Raw genomic sequence first — 17,420 nt, 5'->3', positions numbered from 1 at the left:
GGAAGGACCTCCGCCTAGGGTGCCAAAAACCCTGGCGCCGCTCCTGGGGGCATTGCTGGGTCTTTGGATAGTTGGCTCCCCCTAAGAGAACTCACTGCCCTCCCACTGACTTTCAAACTCCCCTGGGGATAGCTGCTCTCTGTGTTTCACTGGAGAGCAGGGAATGAGGTTGCAGCCACACTGCACTGGGCTGTGCCCCGTACCAAGGCAGCTGGCACCTGTCCTGGGAAGTTCTTCACTTTCTTCCTCTGCAAAGACAGAAGACAGATTTCACAATTCAGTCTCTCAGGCTCTTCAGCTGGTTATTTTATTCCCACTCTCACCTTTACCTGAGTGTGGGCCCTGCTCCATGAACACGCTCGGGAGAACCTGGGACCCTTGTTTGTTCAGCTGTCTCTGCAGCCGTGAGGCTGGTGCTTCCAGCTGTTTCTTCTCCAGAATCAACTAGGTCTTTCCCATCTTTAATTTCTGAGATCCCACGACTCTTGATTTTGACCCAATCGAGTCAGAAGTTCTCAGCACCTCTCAGCTTGTGTTTCTTTGCTCTTTCACAATGCCTTTTATCTTACTCCGAGCATACTGCCTCCTGCACATCCAGACCCTGAGTAACAACTGGGGATAGAGCTAAGGACATTTCCTTATCTTTCTTTTCCCTTCATTGCCTTATCCTATTCTGCTTCGCCCAGTGTTCTTCCCTGGGTTGGATTCTCTAGTCTGTGCTATGCAGGAGATCAGACTAGGTAATACTCCGAATGGTCCCCTATGGCCTTAAACATTTGTGAAACTATGAATCTTCCCAACTTTGCTCTGCAGAAATGCAGAGTCTGTCTTCCCTTCAGCTGTCCTCCCTCAGGGCTGAAATGGAATTGAGCCTAACCAGAATTTGATACAGGTTAAGCAAAATGTTCTTGAAAAACCAGAACTGGCCCAGATCTTTAGACAAATAATGAACCATCCTGGAGGCTCCATTAATGAATGTTCCCCTATGAAGGTGTCCCTAGTGTCACCTTAATCACTCTCTGCCTTATTCTCTTTGATAGGTCTGGATGTAGAGAGCAGCTTATCATCTTGGATTGGACGATTGGGCCATCTAGTCTGACATCCTGCCCCTAGCCAGGGGCCAGTACATGTTGCTCCAAAGCAAGGCAAAAATCCTCAGCTATGCACTTAGCCAAGTGCAAATTGCTCCACATGGACCTTCCTGATGCCTGCACATAATCAGATCAACCTTGGTTCTGAAACATGAGCTGTACTTATCCCCAGCAGATGCAGTCAACATTGTTAGTAGAAGAAGGCAATAATGTCTAATGGTTAAAGCAGGGCTGGGCGGAGTAGAGGCATAGCACGCAGAAGTAGCTAGCTCCAGAAATGGCTTACATGTGAAATCCATGTGGCATGCAGCGCTGTTTGAACCAATGGGGCTCCACCCTAATTGAACCCCGAGCAATGTAGTACGGAAAGGAGACCAGACAGGCCGTTTCTGAAATGACCAGTGCACTGTGGGATAGGAGTGGGAGGACTGAAGGAATATAGGTAATGCAAGATGGCACGTAATAGAAAAATAACAAGTTAGTTAGGTGAAACTAGCTATAATTAGCTTTGCTGTTGTTAGGCAAATTCAAGTTGGTTTTGTGAGGTTAAAGAGGGTTGCTTTTGTGTTAGTTTAAAGCACACAAACCTAGTTTAAGCTGGCTAAAACCACTAGAAGGCTTGTAACTGCTGCAAAAGGATGTGTCTGAGACAAGTGGAACATTGACTGACGCAAGCAAGTGCAGCTAGCAGGTAGGCATAGACCATAAAGGGGAGATTTAGACAAGTTTTAGCATAGGCGCCGACTTCCTCTCTATCCAGGGGGTGCTCGACCCACCCTCCCTCCGCCTCAGGCCTGCCCCCACTCCAGCCCTTCCCTCAAGCCCCTATCCCCGCCCCGTTTCTTCCCGCCCCCACTCCGCCCCTGGCCTGCCTCTTCCCACCCCCTCCTCCAAGCACGCCCCATCCCCGCTCCACCCCCTCCCTCTCAGCACCTCCTGCACGCTGCCTGTTCCGTGGAGTGCAGGAGGCGCTGGAAGGGAAGGGGAGTTGATTAGCGGGGCCACTGGCAGATGGGAGATGCTGGGGGGGAGCGGGTAGCTGGCTGCCAGTGGGTGCTAAGCAACCACTCATTTTTTTCCATGAAGTCAGCACCTAGGAGTTTTAGCTTAAAAGACCAGTCGGACACCCAAGGCCATGGGATGCCTGGATGATGTGGTGGTCCTCCTTCTAGCTCTACTGTAAGTAACAGGCCATTGTTTATAGTATTAAGGAAGCACCATTGTAGTTGGGGTTTCCAGTTACATTGAGTACAGCCTACAGGAAATATTTGCGTTGGCAGACAGTTACTTTTGCCGAATTGCCAACTCGTAGTCTGAGTCTTAAAACCAAAAAGTTGTTCCAAAAATTTCGAGAAGGATCACGAGCAATGACCGTATCTCCCCAGCATGGGATACGTGCACCCTGCCACTCAGGGGCGGCTCTATGTTTTTTGCCGCCCCAAGCACGGCAGTCAGGCGGCCTTCAGCGGCATGCCTGCGGACGGTCCGCTGGTCACACGGATTTGGCAGCATTTCTGCGGGTGATCTGCTGGTCCCGTGCCTTGGGCGTACCTGCCGCTGAATTGCTGCCGGACCTCCCGCAGGACTGGCGGACCTCCCGCAGGCATGCTGCCGAAGGCAGCCTGACTGCCGCCCTCACGGCGACCGGCACGCTGCCCCCCACGACTTGCCGCCCCAGGCCAAGCACGCGCGTGCTGCGCTGGTGCCTGGAGCCGCCCCTGCTGCCACTCAACCAATGGCACTAACACCAATAGACCCTTATCCGATTACATGTCAGAGCAACTTGTATAGTCGGAGAAACATCACTTGGGGTACACTGGTGAGGGGGCAAGAAGTGATTTTCTGCTGTAGACAGAGCCTAACTAACCAAAACAGCTCAGGCTGTGTCTACGCTATGGACCTTACAATGGCACAGCTGTAAGGTCTCCTGTGTAGCAGCTCTCTGCAGGTGAGAGAGAGCTCTCCCGCCGGCATAATTAAACCACCCCTAACGAGCAGCGATAGCTATGTTGGCAGGAGAATATCTCCCGCTGACGTAGTCCTGTCCACACCGGCACTTCTGTCAGTGAAACTTTTGTGGGTCGGGGCAGAGGTGAAAGTAAGCCGGTCCGGTCCAGCGTACCAGTAAGACAGTGGCTGCTGGAACACAGCTGACTGTACTGGCAGGGTCGCTGATGGTGGGGAAGGCGCAAAAGGGACAGATGCCCTGGGGCCCAGCGATTTAAAAGGGCCCGGGGCTCCCAGCAGCGGCTTTAAATCACCACCAGAGCCCTGGGGCTCCTGGCTGCCGCTACCCCGGGGCTCCCGGCTGCCACTGCCGCTACTGCTACCACGCCAGCGGCTGGAGCCCTGGGCCCTTTAAATTGCCGCTGGAGCCCCAGGCGGCGTGGGCCGGGTAGCGCTGAAGGGCTGGCTGGGGGAGTCTGGCCCCAACCCCGCCCCTTCTGCCTGAAACCCCGCCCCTTCCGGGGCCCAGAGCTGCCCCCCCCATCTTGCCCCAGACCCCAGCCTCCCTGCAATATTGGTAAGTCCTTTAAGTTACTTTCACCCCTGACCAGGGGTGTGTTTCTTTTTCACACCCCTGACCCACAACATTTTTACCCACAAAAGTGCTAGTGTAGACTTAGCCTTAGTATCCTCAACAGACACCACAAACTTGCTAACAGCTTCTTCCTCCAGCCATTAGAGCTCCAGGACGCTTCTGGAAACAGCATATTTGAAGCGGACGCTAGAGACTATTTGCAAAAGCAAATTCTGTATTTGCATTTACAAGTGATCACAACACAACCCTACTTCTAGGAGTTACATTCGTCCAGCCAGGGAAGAGAAACAAGAGCATGTGACGGATGTATCCTGAGTACTAAATGAAACAAAGAGCTCACAGATGAGCTGCAGACCAAGGATTACTCAGTGAATCATTTCATAAATTAGAGAAAAAAATCTCAAGAGGATCATAAACAAATAGGGGCAAAAGTCAGTGAATAAAGTCACATTCAGTCCAGCATGTATCCAGAGCGCTGACACTATAACTGAAGGGGCGAGCATGTCGAATGTTTCATTAAGTTGCATCCTTTTTCCAAAGGACTCATAAGCCATTGGAGTGATGTGTATGTCAACCAAAGCAGAGGCACCGAGTTTTAAACAGTCTGATCAAAACCGCTTTCTTCTCTCAAACGCTCCGCTTTCATTCTCTTGGCTCTAATGCAGCCAATATTTCACTCATGTCCCAGGCCTCACAGAGCCTTCCAGCCTAGACAGGTCCTGAATTTCTAATGGGAAAAACAAGTGAATCCTCTCTGATCCCCCCATCTAAAATTACAGAAATTGTAAGTAATAACCTAATGCATTTCCTTGCTATCTTTTGTTTTAGCTTGTGAATTTTCCCTGTGCTAAGAGGGAGGTTTATTCCTGTTTTTGTAACTTTGAAGTTGAGCCTAGAGGGGAATCCTCTGTGTTTTANTGGAGGCACCATTGGAGATCAAGACATTAGTCACACCCAAGTTCCTGAGTGGTGTCTCCTGCTGGGTGCAGTAGAGGGGGCTCCCATGGAACAACATCCCAATTTCCTCTGGCTTTCCTTGCCCTGCATGAACACATGCCTCCCAATATTTCAAGTGCTAAAGCGAGACACAGCGACGCTCAGGTTTGGCCCATCTGCCTCTGTAGACGGAGGGGCCAGATTTGACTGGTGTTGTGACCTAATGCACGGGGTCACTCAGATATGGCCCAGCCACCCATAGACAGAGCGGCGGCCAGGCCAAACCTGAGTGGGCTGTGACCCTGTGTCACAATGCCACTCTGTTTGGGGGCCCTCTCAAATAAGGGACCAATGGCAAACGGCCCCTTTCTCCCCTCTCCTCTCATAGGTCGCCCTGAATGTGCAAAATGTCCAGTGAAACCCGGGACAGTTGAGAGGTCTGTTAACACAACGTCCCTTGCCACTGGGCTTCCGGCCTGAGCAGTGGAACTGGTGCTAACAAGGCCAGAGCAGATACTCACACTGGGGCTTGTGAAGTTGATGCAGTTCACAGTCACGTCCCCTTTGATCTCCAGGATCTGGACAGTATGAAGGGGAAGGCGGTGTCTGTACTCCAGGAAGTGCTGACCATTCACAGAGACCTAGGGAAAGAGCAGAGGGAGGGATGGGTGAGGACTGTGCTAGGAGAAGTGAGAAGATGTGGGGGAACAGATGCACAGTGGGGGAGCCTTTACTCTAGTTAAGATCACATCAGGGCTGCAATATCGCCAACCCCAGTGTTCACAAATTATGAGTCACGTCCCATCAAATCATGAGATTGTCCTAAATATAAAGAATTATGGACTCTGTCTATTTGCCTTCTGGGTTTCCGGTCTTTTGGGATCACATTTTCAAACTTTTCTCCACAGCCATGGGAGCTGAAAATTTCCTTTTTTTTTTAAATGAAAGCTGAGAGTCTGATGTAATCACATGACTCCAGGAGCAGGGGCTTTAAGAAAAACACCCAATATTGCAAGAATGCGGGGCTTCCCTGCTCTCACTTGCTCACAGCTTCCTGAAAATGTCTCCTCTGGGGCCGAAACCTCCTCGGCTGCACTCAGCCCAAGGGGGAATGTCTCTTCTGCGGCTGAAGTCTCCCCAGCTACACTCAGCACAAGGGGGAACGTTTTGGAAAGTTTCAGCAAAGTCTATTCAATGGCTTTTAGTTTGGCTGAAAAAATGTTCAGCACCATAAAAGCTGAACTCTCTTGTCCACTGGTGTCCGGGCCTGTCTGAGGAGGAGCCTCCAAGTGACTGCAGTCTCTGCATGAAAGTTAACCAGGTTCTGTGCATCCCTGTTTGACATGAGCGGAAACATTCATTGCCGACACTGAGCCAGATTCTGTTGCCAGTGACACCAGGGTAATACTCCACTGACTCGTAGAGCTTGACTCTGCTTTCCGCTACCTCCGTGTAAACTGGAAGTAATGCCAAGGAGGCTACAGAGATTACACTAGTGCAAAACGAGAATGAGGCCATGGATTTAGGTCTTGTCTACACAAGGAAATTGTATCAATTGAGCTACAGCGGTTTAGAAACTGATTTAGATCAACCAGTGCAATCCCCAGTGTCAGTTCAAAAGTGCCTTGTCATGGAAGTGCTGGTCCTGACTCCACAGTTCGGCCTGAATTGCATTTTGCACTTAAATCAGGGATTCAACCTCTTTGTTTTATATGAAAAATACAGCACGTCCTCCTCAAACTGACAGCACTCACTCACTGGGCACTGAATGGATTGTCTGAAGATTTACAAGTACATCCATTAATTAGTTTATGAGTTAAAATTAGTTAAAAACTGGATCCTTTAAGAAATTTAGCACCCAGTGTCAGTCTTTTCTTTGTCCAGAATGATCTCGATAACCTCCCGGATAGATGAAACCTCAAACTTTCCACATAGTTAACATTACTAGACCTCTTGTGCCCAGGCTAAATTTGAAGAAATTATGATGTTATTTAGCTAAGTGATTAATAATTTTTGTATTTAGATGTAAGCAGATCAGAATGAGCTCTACCCTGACATCTGGTGGTGAGTTGTGGAAAAGGACTTCAGGGGCTGATCTTATTTGCATGGGCACACCCACCCTGCCTAGCATGATGGACTGCTTGCCCAAATGGTCACTTTGGCTGCTTTGGGACCCCCAGTCTCTTTGTTATCAGGGCAGGAGTAATAAACTGTTGTTATCCTAGTTATGAATCAAGGACAGTAGAACTGGGTAGTTTATGACGGAGGGACTCACCCTCAACTAAGTAGCACTCGTTGGCAAGGGACATGGGTTCCAAAGCCTAGTGAACTGAGAGAGACTGAGGACAGGTATGTGTGTTCTGAGTGCATTAGTACTGGGACCACCTTGCTGATAGCTGAAATCACTGAGAGCTGTATTAAGGGGGGGGCTGAAGCCATATTGGTGAGTGGCTAGCAAAGAGGAGTGCCCAGCAGGGTGGCTAGTGGAGAAGAGTGGCCAGATGGGAGGAGCAGCTGGTGGTGAAGACTGCAGCAGAACCCCATGGAGAGGCTTGGCAATTGTCTGTTGACCTGAGCAGTAGACCATGTAAGATGCCCCTATATCTCCCCCCATTTCCACCCAGGCAGGGGGGTAAACTCTGCAGAGGAACTTCTGAACTCTGGGGGCTGCACAGACCAAGGACAGAAGCTGTGGGTGGGGTGACTGTTGGGTTGCTGGACTTAAGACCCCGAGGGGAAAAAGACACTGACAAACTTACTTGGGGGGGGGTGGGTCTTTTGCTCATGGTTTGTGTTATGAATCCTGTTGTGGTGTTTTCCCAACAAAATGCCACATTGTTTCCCTCCTTTATTAAAAGGCTTGCTACACCCAGACTCTGCCCTCATGAGAGGGGAAGTATTGCCTCTTAGAGGCGCCCGGGGGAGGGTGGCATGTAATTGTCCCAGGTCACTGAGTAGGGTTTCCAGCCGGTTTTGCATTGTGTTATTAAAACGGAACCCCTAGATACGGAACCCGGCCCTTGTTGCTGCCAACTCTGACAGGCAGAAGGGTTACAGAATTGTTATGGTTATATAGGCTGCAAACAGGCTCAGATAACTCAAATAGGGCCATTATGACAGCAATAACTCAATCTATCCCCACCCTTCCTCTACAGCTAATTTGCCTACAACAGTTCTATTGGCACATGTCCCATGAGTTCTCTTGGGTAGATTACTGGGCCCTGCTGTCACAGGCTCCCCTTTTTGAAGGCTCTAGGCTGCTCCGAGTTTGGGAATCAGTGTATGAAAAGCTCCCCAGGGTGCTGCTGCCTCACCTCCACAGCGCACTGAGGCCTGATCTGCACTTAACGTTGAGCTGGACACAGCTTCGGCCCTCATGGGTGTGCAAAACCCATCCCACAAGCACCGTAGCCCCAGTGCCACCCACCCATCCCAGCAGAAGCTGCGGTGTGGTAGGGGAAGCCCCAGCACCCAGGCCACTGGGTGTGGCACTGGGACTGGAGGAGCTCTCACTCCCCGCTGTGCCCTGTGGCAGGGGGACAGAGCTTCTCCAGTTTTGGGGCTGCAGGGGAGGGAGGAGGAAGGAGCAGGGGACTGCAATGGGGTGGGTGGATCCTGGGTGGAACGAGTGGGCCCCAGGAAAGGGGCAGAAAGGGCTGGGGCAGTGGGTGGGGCTGCAGGCAGAAGGGGGGGAGGAGCCACCCCACTCACTCTGGCTCAAGGCCCCAGGTAACCTTAATTTGCCTCTGCTTCCCGACTGCCCCCCTCTGCCCCCGTTCTCCCAGCATGCTCAGAGTCAACCAGTGTCCCTGGAAGCTGAGTCCAGGCAGGGAGTGGGCTGACGCTGCCATCCCTCCCCAGCCAGGCTCTCTCCCATGCAGCTGGCTACTCTGTATGGAGCAGTGACTGGGAACAGCTCTGGCCCACTCCCTGCCCAGGCCTAGCTGCCAGGGAGGGCAGCCAAACACACCAGGGGGGAGCTGGCACAGAGGGAGGAAAGAGCCCTCCGCCCCTGGAGGTAACATGGGGTGGGAAGGAGGCGCAGGGAGGAGACATGAGGGGAGGTCATGTGTCCTCCCTGTTAGCTGGTGCCCCCCCTCTGGGGTGAGGAGGGGGAGCTGGGATGGGCCTCAGGGAGGAGAGGGGCCAGGGGCCAGGCACCGGTATCCTCCCTACTTTAGGGAGCTTCCAGTGCTCACGCCCAGCCTCTCCAAATGCAGGAGTCACACGCTGCCCACATGGGGCTGGGACCCTCCCATAAGAGGCCAGCCACCTTGTGACAGGGCCTTTGGAAATCTCCCCCTGTGACAGAGGAAGACTTAGCCCCACCCTCGGCAGGGCTGCGGAGACAGACCTCAGTGGCGAGCCCCTCCTGCAAGTCTCTCCCCTCTCCTTCAAACACAGTGTCAGCCGCACTCCATCAATGCTTAGGGCCTGATCCTGTCTCCCTCTCACATCCCTCTGTGTCATCTCGAGGCCAGTCACGAAGCAGCATTTACTCAGGGGCAGCGAGTTGTATGGGCCCGTGGTGCCGGTTCTCCACCAATATGAGAGCACAGGGGCCCGCCTCCCCTGGAGCATCACCCCCAGCCCTGCCTGCCGCCCCCGTGCCCCCTCCAGAACACCCCCCTGGCCCCGCCTGCCGCCCCCGCGCGCCTTCCCCAAAACGTCCCTCCCAGCCCCGCCTGCCGCCCCTGAGGGCCTCCCCCGGAGCATCCCCCCCGGCCCCGCCTGCCACCCCCAGGCAATTTAAAAGGGCCTGGGGCCCCCACCACCACCACCAGCAGCGCAATGGGGCTAATGTGGCTTCCTGACCACCCACCCATTCCGTTTCCAGAAGTAGCTGGCACGTCCCTGTGGGGGGAGGAGCATATCTCTGTGTGTTGCCCCCGCCCCAAGCTGTGGCCATTGGGCGTTGCGGGGGTGGTGCCTGCGGGCAGCGGTCCACCTAGGAGCTGCTACCACATGGGGGTGCAGGTCTCTTCCGGGAGCCGCCCAAGGTAAGCACTGCACCCCACACCCTCTCCCGCAACCCAAACCCCAGCCCAGACCCCACACCCTCTGCACCCAAACTCCCCCCCCCCGCCCCCCCCCCCCCCCCCCCCCCCCGCCCCAGCCCAGACCCTCCACCCTAACTCCCTCCCAGAGCCTACTCCCCACACCCCCTCCTGCACCTCAACGCCGTGCCCCAACCCACACCTGCACCCTAACTCCCTCCCAGAGCCTTAGGCACCACCAAAATTATACAAAACTGCCTCCCCTGCATGTAGTGGCACCACCAAGGCACCCCAGAAGCACAGACTGGTCTGGACTGGCCTCCCCTCAAGGCCACAGACTGGTACTCGCTGATGTGTCCTGTCCCAGCAAGGGGATCCGCTTCCCCTCCATCACCCCTGTGGAGCTAGTGTCCCTTGATGGGCCGTAGTGCAGCTGCCAGCCGCAGAGTATCCACCCCGGCTGCCGTCCTGCGAGGGCCGTGTGCTCACCTGATAGCAGTGGCCCTTGACGTTGATGATCACTTCGAAGTAGATGCCCGGCTGGAAGGGCACGTGGTAGGTCCTTTCCTCTGCCCCCCAATTGCCATTCTGCTCGGTGTTGCATACAACCATCGGGCGGCCCTCGTTGAAACGCGGATTAAAGTGGAAGGCGATGTCCCCGTTCCCGCACCGCAGGTTCACCCCAAAACTGAAACAGAACGAGATGGTGTGACCTAGGCTGCCCGTGCCAGGAGGTGGAGCTGACACTGCACCCCGTATTCCTCTCAGTGATATGATTAGGACATAATCATAATGTATTTTATGCAAGATAATCATGTGAGATGTCATTGAGAAGGTTATGATTTGCTGAATAGGATTATCCTATTTGTGTGCATGTGTCACTTTTAGACTCATGATGAATATTGACTCTGTATCTGTATTTCAAATGTAGTTACACCTGGGTAACACCCACTAGACAAGATGCTTTCAGTCTAGATAGTGGGTGGGGAAGGGTCTATTCAGGGCAACGAGCCATTAGGAAAAAAACCAATAGGCCTTAGGGGAAGCTTTTCTCCCACCTGGGGAGCCTTCCTGAGAACTACAGACAGCCTCTGTGTAACGGCTGCTATGACTCTACAAGGACATGTGATGAGACCACATGTCTCTAGATTCCATCTTGGAATGTCAGAGTTTTTCCATAGACTGGTCGGGCAACCAAGCTTTGGGAACAAAGGATCCCCTCCATATGCAAAAGCTAGATAAGGCAGGGAGTGACCTCATCAGAGGGTCTTCACGCCCCACACAAGAAGACTCCTGGAAACACTTGAGGAACAAAGACTGAATATGGGGAAGTGCTAGAGGGATAGCTCAGCGGTTTGAGCATTGGCCTGCTAAACCCAGGGTTGTGAGTGCAATCCTTGAGGGGGCCACTTAGGGATCTGGGGCAAAATCAGTACTTGGTCCTGCTAGTGAAGGCAGGGGGCTGGACTCTATGACCTTTCAAGGTCCCTTCCAGTTCTGGGAGATGGGATATCTCTATAACTTAAATTTCATGGGATTTTTAGCCTGTGAATGGAACACCTGGGGATTCCAAGCTGTAGCCCCTTAAGAATCTGGAACCTGCTTGTATCATTTCTTAGGTGAGAATCTGCTAATTCATATCCAATCTATTTCATATATTAAGTTTAGTTTGCTTTTTATTTATTTATTTGCTAGGTAATCTGCTTTGATCTGTTTGCTATCACTTAAAAATCTATCTTTTGTAGTTAATACATTTATTTTTGCTTTATCTAAACCAGTGGTCTCCAAAGTGGGGTGCGCAAGAGGATCTTTGGGGGTGCACAGCAGGAGGTGGTGTGGGTTTTTTTTTTTTGCTTCGGCAGTTCGGGCGCGGGAGGCCGAGCGGCTTTTTTTCTGCTTCGGTGTGGCAGGGGGTGCGTGCTCAAAATTTTTTTACTGATAGGGGTGCGCGATCAAAAAAGTTTGGAGACCACTGATCTAAACCAGTGTGTGTAAATCATAACTCAGGGGCAAAAGGCTTTTGCATATTTCTCTCCACATTGAGGAAGGGGGTGAATTGTATGAGTTCCCTGTGCAGCACGAGATGATATAATTTTGTGTTTACACTCCGGAGGGGGGGAGGGGTGTCTAAGGAGCTGGGAGTAGCTTTCCTATGCAGAGGCTGGTCAGAGAGCCTGCATGTAACCGCAGCTGGGTGTGTCCCTACCTGTGTGTATGAGGGTGAAAGTGCAGGTTGGAAGGCTTTGTAGTGCCGTGTGAAAGGGAGCCCGGGCTGGTGGGTCAGGAGGCTCAGTGGTACCCCAGTTCCAGGTGGCACCCTGGGGGGAACCCATCACAGGAGGAATGGGGGCTAACGGCACCAGAAGGGGAGAATAGGCACTGACTGTGCCAAGGTGCAGGGGGGCTGCCCCTGGCAGGGAGGGAGCATGGGGGCTTCCTATGTTAGGGGGCAGGGAAGGGGCTTCCAGAGCCAGGTGTGGGGATATGAGGGCTGCTCTTAACAGGGAGTGGGCATGGGGGCTGTCCACACCAGAAAGTGGAAATGGGGGGCTGCCTGCACAAAGGGTAGGGGACAGGGGGGGCTGCCCACCATTGTGTGGGATGGGACTATGGTGGGACAGAGGGAGCATGGGGCTATGGGGGTGGGGTAGAGAAGGGGCCATTTGTGGCAGGTAGGCTTGGGATAGGGCTCTGGGAGTAGGGCAGAGGGACAATGGAAGGGGCTTTTCTTCAGGGAAGTGTGCAGAAGGAAGTGTCACGGGGCAGCCCCAGCCTTGTGGGGGGAGCAACGGAGGGTGTGGATGGCGCCACATTGTGGAGGGGGCAGGGTAGATGGGGCTGTAGGAGAGGCACTGCCTCGGGTGAGGCGAGGGAGGAAGGATGGGAGTCATGGGGCAGCCCTGCCTAGGGGGGAGGGGGAATAAGGCCTATGGGGGAAAGGGGCATGGAGCCCATGGGGGGCAGCCCTGCCTCAATGAGGGGAGGGGGCATGGGGGGGGCAAAGGAGAGCTAGCATGTGTGGGTTTGCATGTGAGTATAGTAAATTGTTCCAATGGTTAATTCTCCTCACTATTAAAAATTAGTTCCTTATTTCCAGCCTAGATTTGTCTCACTTCACCTTGCAGCCACTGGACCTTGTTCTGCCTTTGTGAAATTAAAGAGACTTTCGTCATCTGTGCGCCGTGATCAAGTCACCTGTTTGCTTTCTCTGGGAGAAACTAAATAAACTGAACTCCCTTAGTCCTGCCCTGTGCGGCAGCTTATCCTTGGATTGTCCTTGTCACTCTTTTCCGAACCTTCCCTTTCTGTCAACATTGGCACTGGTGAGATGGATACCGGAGACTGCGCCTCGTTCTGGTTGCCACATGGTAAAAAGGATGGTGGAAATTGGAGAAAGTGCAGAAAAGAGACACAAACATGATTTAACGGCTGGAGAAAATACCTGGCAAGAAGAGACTGAAGGAGCTCAATCTGTCTGATCACAAAGGATCAAAAGGTGACTTGGTGACAGTGCACAAGGGTAACCCACACCCCTCCTGGTGTATATCTAGTGGCACCGAGACCACTTAGAGAGATTAATGAGTTTACTCTGCAGCCTTAGCTAACAGCCAGTTGGCTTTTGGCTCATGCAGTGGAGGCTCATCTATTAAACTACAGAGGGCCCTGGTTCAATCCTGCCCGCCCATGACCAGGGTCTGTTGGCGTTACACAAGCACCTTCACAACGAGAAAATACTGGCTACTAGAGGGCTCTTTGACCTAGTGGAGAAAGCAGGGCCGGCTCCAGGCACCAGCCCACCAAGCTTGTGCTTGGGGCGGCACCTGGAGGGGGGCGGCGCAGTGCTCCGGCTGCCGGGGACAGCGGAGCCCTGACCGGGACTCGCTGCCCTCCCCCCGGAGCTCCAGCCGCCCTCCCCTGCTGCGCTGGCAAAAAAAAGAGCCGGCCCTGGGAGAAAGGCCGAACAAAAAACAAACAAACAAAAAAATCAGTGGATGGAAGCTGAAGCCAGACTAATGTAAAATTAGAAATTACGGTCAAATGGCTGATTATCCATCGGAAGAAAGTCCCGGGAAGTGGAGGATTCTAGTCTCTTGATGTCTTCAGACCCAGACTGGCTGCCTTTCAGGAAGGTGCTTTAGCAAATTCAAATGATTGGGCTCAATGCAGGGGTAACTGGGTGAAATGTGATGGCCTGTACTACACATGAGGTCAGACTAGATGATGTAATGGTCCCTTCTGGCCTTAAAGTCCTGAAACTGTGAGTCAACCTGTTTGAAGGGTGGACACCAAGCTGGTCCTGGTACCCAGTGAGGGTCTCATCACTGCCATATAGAGATGACAGCACCTCTTTGCTTCCTCTTCCCCTGTTCGTACCTCCAAGGAACACCTTCACCCTCTCAGCTGCTGCATTGCTCTGGAAGCTGGGTTTCACAGTGACCCATAGTCCTTTGCAGAGAGCTGGGGCAGTGGGAGTAGAAACCATGGTGGAGGAGTGAGAGCTGAGGAGTTTGTTGAGAGGCAGGAGATTCAGGGGAGGCAGTTTAGCATGGGGAATAGAGTCATGCCTTGTGCAGCTAAGCGGGAGGGAAAGGAGCCAGGAAGAGAGAGGAGATTGGGGAGAGAGAGGGGCCAGTGGAGGGGATGACCCATAACAGCAGCCAGGAGGAGCCTGGTGGAGAAGCTGTGCTGGTGGAGGATGACTGTAAGGACAGCTCAGAGTTAGTGGGGCGGTGAAGGAGGTGAGGAGGGAGGGATAGTGGAGAGCTGTTGTGTGCTGATAGCGCAGGGGCATGGTTGAGCTGAGTCCAGATGGAGTGCTGGTGGGGGAAGGGGGTGAGACGCAGCACAGGATGGGGTAAATAGCACCAACCTTTTCACGAAGGGTTGAACTACTCCTTGGATTAACACCATCTTCCCTTCACTCAGGCCTCCAAAGATGGGTCCAGAAAAGGGGACAATCTGGAAGAAACCACCCCACAGTTTTAAGGGCAGCAGAGGAATCATCACTAGTCCCATGCCCCCAGCTGCACAAGCCCTGCACTGGCCAGTGGGGGGTAGTAATTTTCACAGGGCCCTACTGCAGGCGTTCTGCTGTGTCTCCCAGTATTGGGCCATTGCGTCTGGGGAGCTTCTCTCTGTTGGGGCCCTGACTGGGTGACCAGATCATAGAATCAGAGAATATTATGGTTGGAAGAGACCTCAGGAGGTGATCTAGTCCAACCCCCTGCTCAAAGTAGGACCAATTCCCAACTAAATCATCCCAGCCAGGGCTTTGTCAGGCTGGGCCTTAAAAGCTTCTAAGGAAGGAGATTCCACCACTTCCCTAGGGAACTCATTCCAGTGCTTCACCACCCTCCTAGTGAAATAGTGTTTCCTAATATCCAACCTAGACCTCCCCCACTGCAATTTGAGACCATTGCTCCTTGTTCTGTCATCTGCTACCACTGAGAACAGCCGAGCTCCATCCTCTTTGGAACCCCCCTTCAGGTAGCTGAAGGCAGCTATCAAACCCCACCTCACTCTTCTCTTCTGCAGACTAAACAAGCCCAGTTCCCTCAGCCTGTCCTCGTAAGTCATGTGCCCCAGCCCCCTAATCATTTTTGTTGTCCTCTGCTGGACTCTCTCCAGTTTGTCCACATCCCTTGTGTATTGGGGGGACCAAAACTGGAAGCAATACTCCAGGTGTGGCCTCACCAGTGCTGAATAATCACTTCCCTCAATCTGCTGGCAATGCTCCTACTAATACAGCCCAATATGCTGTTGGCCGTCTTGGCAACAAGGGCACACTGCTGCCTCATATCCAGCTTCTCGTCCACTGTAATCCCCAGGTCCTTTTCTGCAGAACTGCTGCTTAGCCAGTCGGTCCCCAGCCTGTAGCAGTGCATGGGTTTCTTCCATCCTAAGTGCAGACTCTGCACTTATCCTTGTTGAACCTTATCAGATTTCTTTTGGCCCAATCCTCCAATTTGTCTAGGCCACTCTGGACCCTATCCCTACCCTCCAGCGTATCTACCTCTCCCCCCAGCTTAGTGTCATCTGCGAACCTGCTGAGGGTGCAATCCATCCTGTCATCCAGATCATTAATAAAGATGTTGAACAAAAGCACCCCCAGGACCGACCCCGGGGCACTCCACTTGATACCAGCTGCCAACTAGACATCGAGCCATTGATCACTACCCGTTGAGCCCGACAATCTAGCCAGCTTTCTATCCACCCGATAGAAATATGTCCCACTATTATCTGGACCATCCCGATATTAGGGGCTTTATCTTATATAGGGCCCTATTCCCCCTCTCCCATCCGTCCCGATTTTTCACACTTGCTATGTGGTCACCCTAGCCCTGACAGATGTCTCCTGCAGAGAAGGCCACGTGCATCTCCAGGTGTTCAGCTCCCACCTAGCCTCACTCACCGGGTTCAGAATAGGCTGCTGGAAAGCCATGCTGACCGTGTCCAACGCTGCTTGCTTGTGGTAACCCGAGGCGGCTCCCTGTGACTCTTTAAGTTTCGTTTCCAGCTGCAGGCAGAGAATGTGGGCGGGTTGTCTCTCTCCTGCCACCGGCGTGCTTTGATTAACCCATGAAGGTATGGTTCCCTATGGCAGGGACGCTGGCATTGCCGTCCCAGAGCCGCAGTCGGGGCCGATGATGCGAGGAGCTGGCAAGGAAGAGGAAGTAGCAGGCACCTGCCATGGGGTGAGTGCAGGAGCACTGCTACTGGCTCACCCCTCCTGCTTCGTGTCTCTGCCACCAGTTCCCCTTTCAAGTGCAGCTGTTGTTAGTTCCCAAGCTCTCAGCCATTTACTCGGCTGCTTTTGTGCTGGGTAAGAGACTTTCCCCTTTTAAAGACACCAGTGTCTTTTGTGCCTGTGGAATCCAGACCTAGCTGGCTAACCCTGACCCACGGACACCGTTCTGCGCTCTCCGGCCGGCATGATGCCAGTGCTCAGGCACATGGCAGGGGTGTCTTGACACAACCCTCGGCAAACAGGAGGGCTAAAACTTTTATTCTTTGGCATGAAAGCGGAGATTCTCCGGTGTTAACAGGACTCCAGGAGCTGGGGCTTCTGGAAAAACTAAACCTTGTCCCCCCAAATATCCCCACCTCCCCTAGGGGCTCTCCTCACCAGACTCCCACTCCCACCAAGTTCCCCCTCTCACAGTCATTCCCCACCCCCAAGGCTCTCCTCTCACATCCCTCCTCCCCCCAAGTTTCCCTGTCTTGTCCCTTCTCCCCCTTCCCTATGGATTCTCATCCCCCCCTTCTCCCCTTTCCTCCAACTTCTTCCCCACACCCCCACAGGTTCCCTCTCCAGGATTTTTCCGCCAGCCCATAGCCGAGGACAGTACAGCACTGCACCTCACCTCTTGCGACCCCTCTAGCTCAGCCTGCAGCACCCTGGACAGCCGTCAATCTATGATGTCATGTCCCTCAGGGAACTATCACCTGGCCGTCAGCTGCAGACATGGGCCAGGCATTATATGTTCTTTCATAGAATATCAAGGTTGGAAGGGACCTCAGGAGGTCATCTAGTCCAACCCCCCAAACCCCATTGACTGTAGGGAATATATTCTTGGTAACACGGTTATACTAGCACTGTGTGCTGAAATCAGAGTACAAACCTCAACTAGGTATGTGAGAGCAGAGCTGTTTAACCCAGAATGCCTAGCTGTGACAAAGTTCCTCCTCTATCTTGGTGGGTCCTGCGCTTATTGGCAGATTTTCTTGCCTCAGAGATTCACCATGTGGGTTGGGGAACAGCCCAGAGACCTTCCCCTCTGGAAGAACCCACAGTCCAAGTCAATTGGGGGGGGGGGAACCCAGGCCCACCCTCTACTCTGGGTTCCAGCCCAG

General features: G+C 53.1%; 1 protein-coding gene across 1 annotated transcript in view; it reads right to left on the bottom strand.

Moving 5' to 3' along the window:
• LOC117888916 (galectin-9-like) overlaps positions 1–16,629 on the bottom strand; it is a 36,528-nt gene extending 19,899 nt beyond the window's left edge. The window contains exons 1-5 of the mRNA XM_034792710.1: positions 15,979–16,629; positions 14,437–14,525; positions 10,056–10,254; positions 5,091–5,210; positions 204–248 (exon numbers count right to left, since the gene is read on the bottom strand). Coding sequence (XP_034648601.1) covers positions 204–248; positions 5,091–5,210; positions 10,056–10,254; positions 14,437–14,525; positions 15,979–16,008 — 483 coding nt within the window. The 5' untranslated portion in view covers positions 16,009–16,629. The remainder of the gene's footprint in view (positions 1–203; positions 249–5,090; positions 5,211–10,055; positions 10,255–14,436; positions 14,526–15,978) is intronic.
• Positions 16,630–17,420: the final 791 nt, after the last annotated feature.

The sequence above is a fragment of the Trachemys scripta genome, chromosome 16 (genome assembly GCF_013100865.1).
Source record: "Trachemys scripta elegans isolate TJP31775 chromosome 16, CAS_Tse_1.0, whole genome shotgun sequence".
In the NCBI taxonomy this organism is placed as follows: Eukaryota; Metazoa; Chordata; order Testudines; family Emydidae; genus Trachemys; species Trachemys scripta.
The sequence above is the reverse complement of the archived record's forward strand: the minus strand, read 5'-3'. Positions and strand labels throughout refer to the sequence as shown.